This window comes from Ciona intestinalis, unplaced genomic scaffold, assembly GCF_000224145.3.
Source record: "Ciona intestinalis unplaced genomic scaffold, KH HT001164.1, whole genome shotgun sequence".
Classification (NCBI taxonomy): Eukaryota; Metazoa; Chordata; class Ascidiacea; order Phlebobranchia; family Cionidae; genus Ciona; species Ciona intestinalis.
In genome coordinates this window covers 1-9,322 of record NW_004191485.1, presented here as the reverse complement: position 1 = coordinate 9,322, position 9,322 = coordinate 1, and the positions used below count along the sequence as shown (strand labels likewise).

General features: G+C 41.1%; 1 protein-coding gene across 1 annotated transcript; it reads right to left on the bottom strand.

The window, feature by feature from the left end:
• Positions 1 to 7,030: 7,030 nt before the first annotated feature.
• LOC100178442 (TNF receptor-associated factor 3-like) lies at positions 7,031 to 8,549 on the bottom strand. The gene is made up of 5 exons (XM_009863699.2): positions 8,280 to 8,549; positions 8,136 to 8,221; positions 7,901 to 8,075; positions 7,749 to 7,831; positions 7,031 to 7,702 (listed from the first exon to the last, which is right to left on the bottom strand). The coding sequence occupies exons 1-5, from the start codon at positions 8,437 to 8,439 to the stop codon at positions 7,475 to 7,477; spliced, it is 732 nt and encodes a 243-aa protein (XP_009862001.2). The 5' UTR covers positions 8,440 to 8,549; the 3' UTR covers positions 7,031 to 7,474.
• Between the last annotated feature and the right edge of the window lie 773 nt (positions 8,550 to 9,322).

Below are 9,322 nucleotides of genomic sequence, written 5' to 3'. Positions count from 1 at the left end.
GTGGAATGAAATCACCCAACCTCTTTCGATTGAACCAACACTCGGACCGACCTTTTCCGCGCAGTTAGCGATCACGTCACACATGAACTCATTATAATCTGCGGCGAATGCTGGATCACGCTCAAATCGTTTCTTCAATTGCCACAAACGCTTAAGTGCCAATGACTTGTTGTCCGGCATGCGAACACTGGTTGATTTAAGAGGTAGTGGCATCTCATAATGCCCATTCTCCACCTTGGTAATATTCTCAGAAATTGTATTTATGAACTTTGTATCATTAAATGAGTAAGCCGTCACCTGGTTTTGTTTGTGTTCGATAAATTCTGACTCCATCCATCGTCGTAGTTGCATCGGATTTATGATTTCTTTGGATTTCAAAGACGTCTCGAACTGTTGAATGTTCCGTTCCTCCTGCGTTCTGAAGCACCGATGCGACACCACTCTGCTTCCATCATCTGTTGCCGGTTCCACGCACCCAACGATTCCCCAACCTAGAGCGCTGCTTTGTCCATAAGGTTCGTTCTCTCCGCCTGCAATAACGTCACGCGGCCGGATTGCTCCGGGAACATTCGTACCGATCAACATACCTATAGGAGTGGATGGCATAAGAGATGGAAGGTGTTTGGCCAGTGAACCAATGAGCGAGTCAAAGGCGGTTTCCCACGAGGGGAATTTAATGACGCTACCACTGAAAGTTTCGATCTTAACCGGGGGTAAATTGTAGGTAACCTTATCTGCCATCGGAACTGTCGATGATACAGAATCCTCCCGCGATTCTTGGCGTATTTGCGTTAAGGTTGACCTCGCATTATTTAACGCTTGCGCAACTAGTTCATCAATTTCTGCAGCCATCGCCCTTGTCTGAGCATCCTCGTGCACTTGAAGAGATATTTGTACTTCGGTTTTATATCTTCTTTTTGCCTCGTACATTGCACCCACGGTACCTTTAATGTAGTCCATGTCTTCCGACACCAGCGTAGCTTCATCTACGTCATCCGCGCATCGTTTAACATATTCTCTTGCCTCATACAATCCCGACCTTTTGTGCATTCGTCGAAGCGTAACATTTCGGTCGTCAATTGGCATGGTCGTCTCTTTGGTGGAGTTCTCTACTGCAATCGGCTCCCCGCCCGAAGCCTCTCCGCCGTACTTCTCCATTCCGCGGTTCCAATTCTTCCTGCGCTTTGCTCACCAATAAGCGCCTCGTGTTCGATTATTTCAGTTACTGTAGCGGCGGCGACCTGCTCCCGGGCCACTCAACGCTCTGCGCTGTACGTAGTCAGTTCACACCCGAACCCTCTTGTTTTAATCGAGTTGATTGGAAGGCTCGCGGTAACTAAATTGAAAGAAATACGGGTAAATACACGAACCAACGAAGTACAAAGACAAACATAAATGCGGACATATACCTGAAATAATTCTACGTAGGAGTGTGTCGAAGCAAATGAGATAAGTCGTCCAACGACGTCTCTACAAATTACACAATATTGCTAATGCCAACATAAAACACCAAACTAACAAAAGACGAATAAAGTAACACATACCTATTAAATGCAACCCGGCCGCACACAGCAGCAACGTAACCTCCGTCCACCAACGGTTGTAATAAAAGACTAACGCGAAGCCAACGAAAATAAGGTCAAAACACAGAAACAATGTAAACGAAGTATTACGTCACGTGGATAATCTCGAAACAGACTGTACCGCAGTCACAATATCCGAATATCCTGATTGTGTTTTAAACAGTTAAAAACGGTCTATGGGAGTCTTGAGCATATAGTTTTATAATTCTTTAAAAGTTCCTTGGTTATTACCACACTGGACGGGAAAATAGAGTTAAAATGTGTCCCAACTTTCCTCACCCTACTGTACGAATGTTTATTTTCAGTTTTTTATAATACCGACTTCAAGCCCCGACTCGCTAATTGCAATATTCTGTGATGATAATGTTCGAAACAAAAGATGGCTTGTTGATAATGTGACGTTGACTTATCCGTTATATTAGCCTCGTGTTAACTGTTTGCAAATTTCTGAAAACCGCCGATTATACATAACGCGAATGTATACGCTATGGCGCTATTGGCCTGGTTGTATTTAACGCTGCAAGGTATATACGTGTATAACTCAAATATTAACCGGATGATAAGCATGGAACCCAAACGTTAGAGCGTTCCAACTTCGCTTTCGCAACCTCCCCATACGGGCACACGTATGAGGCATTGTTTGGCTATCCAGTTTCCACCGGTGAGCTGGAACTTACACTGACAAGGTTTTCGACTGTGATTAAGCGTCAAACACAAGCGGGCGGGGTTAATGGAGAGAATGCTGTAGACACACACGTTTGCTCAACGGAACTAATATCAGAAACGTCGGGCCAAACCTTCTACTAAATGCTTTACCCACTGCGATACAGAACTGTTCGCGCTGTGTAAGGGAACGACGCGTTTCTAGCTGCATGACGTTTTAGTTTTAAAATTTAAGGTTTATAATGTAGATTGTAGAGTACGCGAGGATATTCAGACATATGAGGCTGAGATATAGTCGTTGACTTTAGAATGCAGGGAAATATCCAGTTTAAGTGTAGAGCATGCGGGTGTATTGTTATGTGCAAAGTGCAATGGTAAGGTTTTATTAAAGCTTCATTTATTTTATACAGTTTATACCTTGGCGATGATAATTACGTAGCAATCCCAAATCGTAACTCTCAAAAAACACAAATATTTTCCCAGGAAAAAGTAAAATTTGTCAGCAATTCGAGCCGCTGCAACACCCTCGCTTGTTTTATTCAGTTTAAATTAATTTAAAAACTGACGATCAAAGAAAATGCACGGTAACTAAAGATAACTTGATGCAATTTTAAATTATATAAGCTGAGTTGTGTGTAGTAAAAGTGGTTTCTTTTAATTTGGGTTAAAACTTCGTCGCATATTCTACTGTAGATAGTCAAACGCCAACCAAAATCTGCGGCTAACCGCTAGAGCATATTACGTCATAGGGTCAAATGTTGCGCTCTTAACTTAGATATTCAAACCTTTGGGGGTTAGGGTTTGAACATTACGACGCATTTGACGTCATCTCTGCTGAAGCTAATATTTTCCATCTGGTTTACAACAGCAACCTGTGATGTAAAATTAGACGTTGTATTTTGGTTGGCGCGTCTGCTTTATGCCATGAGTGGAATAAAACTACGTCACGTGAGAATTTCTGGCTCGTGGAATCGTATAGCGTAGAATGTATGGATCGCAGCGCTTATAGAGAAAGCGTAGTTGGGAGCGGATTGCGTAGAATTAGTGGATTGTATACCACCTATCTCTTTATCCTTGTCGATTTATCTTGAGACAACTATGGTTCGCAGCCCAACGTTGAGCGCTCGATGAAACAGCGAATATCAGTTGCTTTTGTTTGGCCCGGGTTAACTTTGTCAACTGGTGGAGATCGCGTTTCGGTTAATGTATTCGATCGGCGAGTCTGGGTTTGTGCGCTGACGTAGGTGTAGCTTGAGAGAACTCTCGTTAATGCCTGAGCTTCGCTTATACCAGCTGATGGCGAAGTCAATTTTGGCTTGACGGTGTCTAAGCCTTAGACTCTAAGGCTAAGCATTATATATGCCGCGTAACCACGTTTCAGTTACAGACTGTTTTGAACCTGCAGTGCGTCATTTGAGGACCATGGTTTACTATTCAAGACTTGGTTCTTATTAGGAAAGGTGTGGGTACAATAGTCTAGCGTGAGGTTTTAACTGTTTTTTATTTAGTAAGAAATACAAGTGTAAGTGGGAAAGTCAGGACAACTGTTGTATTTAGCCTTGCTGTATTTGGACAAAGCACGAAGCTTAATGGTGGGGTAAGATGGTCCCTGTTTTCATTCTATTTTCTCGTCCCATTTGGTAATAAACCAAGAATAATTACTGAATTATATAACCTTATCCCCACCATTCTAAAGGAGCGTCGATTGTTCAAAACATTGAGAAATATATGATACTATGCTGCTAACAGTATCCATCTTACCCTACAGCACTATATGGTTGATAATCTTAATACATAAAGGGTGGGAGGTGTAACTCAATGCATGTAAATTGTCGCTTAAAACTAGGTTGAAATATTTCTTTGACTATTTGCAAAACATTGAAACAAAATAAACAATTTGAATTCAAGGTTGGTTGAGGTTTATCGTTAGCGTTCAAGTCCGAATTGAAGTTCGTGTGATTTAAATATAATGTTAAAGGTTGGTTACGTGGTGTATGAGGCAGAGCACCGAACGGCATATGTGGTAAATTATAAGCGACCATAATATATATGAAGCATGGAACCGGTAGAATGCCGACTGCAGTTGCCCCACCACGCTACGTAAAGATTAATAAGTTACATTGATTTATGTCGGTAGGGAATATAAAAAGCCTGAAACGTGAAGTTGGTTTGCGACAAAATTAACGTCGCTCATTCTCGTTGTCATTTGAGAAATTCCGTTTGTCATCGCGGAGATATCGAACACTGAGCCCGTGTCCGCCGCTCAGCCTTTCATGACTAGTAATTGATGCAATAAATCTTTATCTGACGTTATACGAGCGACAATTCCTACGACGAACGTTGCTAAACGAGAGAGGGTTAAATAGAGCGTTTTTCTTACTTTCCACATCACTTGAAGACGCGTTTAAATTCTGTTTTGATTCCACAGAAAAAGGTTTGGCATATTGCATAAACACTTTTATAGATGACAGAATGACCATCCCGCTCGTCCAGCAGTGTACAGATGATCTGGTTGGATACACACTAGCCGAGCATGTACATGTGAGATTCAGCATTTCTTGCACCGATGATCTCTATGTTGAGTGTAGGCACCCATGTGATGACGCCATATTTGGGGTACATTGTACCGATGACGTCAGTGCAGAAAATGAGCTCCTTTAGTTTACAAAAGAAACATGGGGGGAGTCTTGAACAAACTTTTGATGCCTCTGAACATATGTCATCCCCCTGCACGTTTAACGCTGGTTGAACGCCAAGGAAGTAATCAATGGAGCGGTATTACGAACATGGGTCAACAGCGCCAGCAGGATCAATGTTTAAGCATATGATCAGTTAAAAACCAGAGGCCACAGCTACTAAAAGCCACGAAAACAACATAAAGTACGGTATCTGGCAATAACTTAACACTGCACAAAAAAGTCCACTATGAATAAACCGTCGCAAATCCTTGCAGTGGTATAAATGGCACGCCAAAACCTCTATGCACATGAATGTGATTCACATCTAAGCTGTTGATCAACTTGATGGTGCAGATCAACCTCAGCCGTGTGATCAAAACATTTGGTACTTCCAATTATTGGTGAACAGGTTGTACAATGCAATCCATAGTAGTGCTATATGCTGAGACGTCTTATATGCAATGAAGCAGCTCATGGTTCTCGGCTGAAACTTTCAATGCAATGGCACAACCCAGGGTGATATAGCTGAGACCATGGACTCCCTACGCAATCATACAGACCAGGTGGTTATGCAGTGACACAGCCAAAGACCCAACCTAATCGACCTATACTACAGCTTATATTACAGTGGGCGCATCATTCAATTTAAAACCTTGTTAAAACCATGGAAGCAACAATTAACAAAACAGCAATAAAGAAACCGCTGCCACATGTTTGATAACAAAAGCATGTCTGTAATGTTGGCGAACCTCTCATCTGGTGCCTTCAAACAAGAACAATAACCGCGCTTAAAAACACTGGCACTGTTGCTAAAATTTTGTCGTCATTACGTCATCACCAGCTTATCTCAGTGTCCGACATCTAACCTATAAAGTTCAGTTTCCCCCATTCCAGTCCAAAGTCGTGATGAACTTTTATGTAATCGAATAATGTTGGTTTGTTGCTGCCAGACAGAACGTATTGTCAAAGTAAATGGCTCTTCGGGTAAAAACCGTAAGTGTTAATATACCAAAGTTTCATCTGCCATATAGACAACATAAGGATAACTTAACGTGATAATGACTCGCCATATCACAGTCCAAACATTGGTGTAATAAAATTTACGTTTTCTAACAGAAGAGCTATTGACTTTGACATTATACATTAATTCTATTTTTTATCTCTGTATTCAATACAAATGTTCCGAACGCTTTTAACTTTATATATTACATTGTTCTTTTCTGTAACTCAACAATATTCATGCACTTAACTTTTATACAATTCGTTGTTTTAACTTCTTCATATATCGTAAACCGTCCAACACCGTGTGCTAAGCACTTTAATCACGCCCAATATCTGCGCATTTCTTGCAATACTAAAGTTCATACTTTTACATTCCTTTTTAACTGTACGTCACATAATTACCAAAGCTCCAAGCACCTTTTGCCGCTTCTCTAATCAGTGCCTTGCCTGATATTTAACTGTAAACAGCATTTGTAAAGTAACTGTGTTTGAAATGGCAGGTGCGTGCAGTTTCATTGTCAGCCATGTTGTTTATATATTGTGAAACAATGGTATCCTCTGTTTACGTAATGAGGTGCATTTGTAAACGTAACAATACACTGCTATATAATGGAATAAACAATAATTTTTGTTAGGTTTAAGACTAGAATAAGAAACAGCCAGCATTATGACGTCATTATAGCGGATATAGGTGACATTAGAAGTGCTTCCCAACGTGCTTTCTACCAAGCAAAGGTAAGTGGGTCGTTCACAAAATGCTTAACTGTTGACTATAGTTGTTTTTACCTTGAGTTAGCAGCCACGCTTTTATTTGACACTGTATTTAATAGGTTTTACAGTGTTTTAGGACTGTCGCATAGCTGCTAATTCCCTATCAAGATTTATATAACGTTTATAATGAGGGCTGCTAATTCCCTATACGTTAGTTGTCATTTTAAGAATGTTAGATGCGAATATTGCCAGGTCATCAAATGTTACGCATTGGAGATGCTGCTTGCTGCATGTACGCTGTACAGTTCCAGCAGTTGTCTTTAAAACCTTGCATTGCATAACGTAGTAACTTGTTTAATTGGTGTTAAATATAAAGGCATAAAAGCTCCTAAATCGTTCTTACTATGCATTTATTATCCGAGTGTAAGTTCTAACAAGTTTCGCTTATATCGCGAGTGTAAAACAAGTTGACCATTTTACCAACTGCTTTATTTTCCAAATGCACACAGCATTTAGCAGGTAGGGTGTCGAGTGTTGCATCTATATTGTGGCAGAGATATTAACATTACGTTATAACTGTAACTTAAAATGCTGGTTAATTATGCGGCAATATCGGCAGTGGGAAACGTTTTTTATTTAAATAGAAAAGTAGACTCTGAAATTATAATGAAAACCTTAATAACAAGCTTGAGATACACATGCAGCAAAAGCACCAAATAAAATTTAGCACTGCTTAAAATAAATTGTTTTCCCATGTATACATATAAGGCACGTTTATATCAGAACCCCAGACACACTGGATTGCATCCAAGATTAACAGCACATGAAATTTCTTTGCTAAAATTGTTCGAGCTTCGACATATCCACGTGAATACGCAAAAAGATTGTGTCTTTTTTGACGTAAGAACTGCCCTCTATGACGTTGTGTGCTACGAACAATGGACATCCAGAAGCGATGTTCATGTCGGAAGTTGGTTTCTTGAAGGACGATGACGTAGGATCCGGTCTGAATGTGTCGGACAAATGACGTCGGTCCATTCCTTGGTCCAGTAGCATCAGTGTTACCTGGTAGAAGAAATGTTAGATGGTAATAGATATCTTATACAGATACCTTTTGTCTGAACGGCCAGGTTAGCAGTGCGTCGTATTCTCCTTTCATGACCACGAAAAAAAGCGACATGTGTGTTCCTTTGCCTGTTTTATGATATATTCGGTAATCAGTTGTAAAACACAGTGACGTCACGATCAATGACGTCATCTCACCCATTCCATCTCCATTGAGATAAACACGAGCGCACATCTTGTATCCATAACGACTCGTGTAAAATGGTTGACTGTAGAGAGACAACGCTCGACCGCTTACTGCTTCCCTCTTGCGGCGAGAAAAATCTCGAATTTTCCAAATAAGGGAGCCTGAGTAACTCGTAGTTTCAAGAATCTGTTGAAATAAAGTATATTCAAACTATTTGCATCAGTTATATGGTAAACTACTAAATACCTGAAAGCGCCGATCCATTTCGGCGATTCTGACGTCATACATACCAAGCTGACGTTCAAACGCGTCGACCATTTGCGACAAACTCTCTAAAATGCAATTAAAACAAATAGTTGCACATTCGTAATACATGGAAACAATATATACCTGGTGTCATTTGCTCTCTGCTGCTACTTATGGACTCATTTTTTCTTTCCAGTACGTTTTGTTTTTCTTTAATTTGAGCAATTTCTCGAGCAAATTCCTCACCTTTCTGAGTCAAGTCGGTGTGGAGCACCGGCCCCTTTGGGTACATTGTTAAGTACATGAAACAAATTATAAAAGTTCACGAGACGGCTTGTTGCTTGTGTGACCAGCGCCATGCCCCGCTCATAAGGATATGACTTACTGCTGCCACACATGGTAACTCGTAAGCGGGCACGAGGTGTATGAAACAGAACACCCGTGTTATAACGACTGTTGTTGCCCCGCCATGTGAGGATAAATAAGTTACATACATGGTAACTCGTAAGCGGGCACGAGGTGTATGAAACAGAACACCCGTGTTATAACGACTGTTGTTGCCCCGCCATGTGAGGATAAATAAGTTACATACGTGGTAACTCGTAAGCGGGCACGAGGTGTATGAAACAGAACACCCGTGTTATAACGACTGTTGTTGCCCCGCCCATGTAAGGATAAAATTAATGGTGCCACACATGGTAACTCGTAAGCGGGCACGAGGTGTATGAAACAGAACACCCGTGTTATAACGACTGTTGTTGCCCCGCCATGTGAGGATAAATAAGTTACATACATGGTAACTCGTAAGCGGGCACGAGGTGTATGAAACAGAACACCCGTGTTATAACGACTGTTGTTGCCCCGCCATGTGAGGATAAATAAGTTACATACGTGGTAACTCGTAAGCGGGCACGAGGTGTATGAAACAGAACACCCGTGTTATAACGACTGTTGTTGCCCCGCCATGTGAGGATAAATAAGTTACATACGTGGTAACTTGTAAGCGGGCACGAGGTGTATGAAACAGAACACCCGTGTTATAACGACTGTAATTGCCCCACCATGTGAGGATAAATAAGTTACATACGTGGTAACTTGTAAGCGGACACGAGGTGTATGAAACAGAACACCCGTGTTATAACGACTGTAATTGCCCCACCATGTGAGGATAAATAAGTTACATACGT

Excerpts from the sequence above, each read along its gene's own strand:
- LOC100178442 (XM_009863699.2), bottom strand. The coding sequence starts at position 8,439 with ATGTACTTAACAATGTACCCAAAGGGGCCGGTGCTCCACACCGACTTG. Across the intron at positions 7,832-7,900 it reads TCTCAATGGAGATGGAATGG|GCAAAGGAACACACATGTCG; the intron begins GTGAGATGACGT and ends ATCATAAAACAG. Across the intron at positions 7,703-7,748 it reads CCTGGCCGTTCAGACAAAAG|GTAACACTGATGCTACTGGA; the intron begins GTATCTGTATAA and ends TTCTTCTACCAG.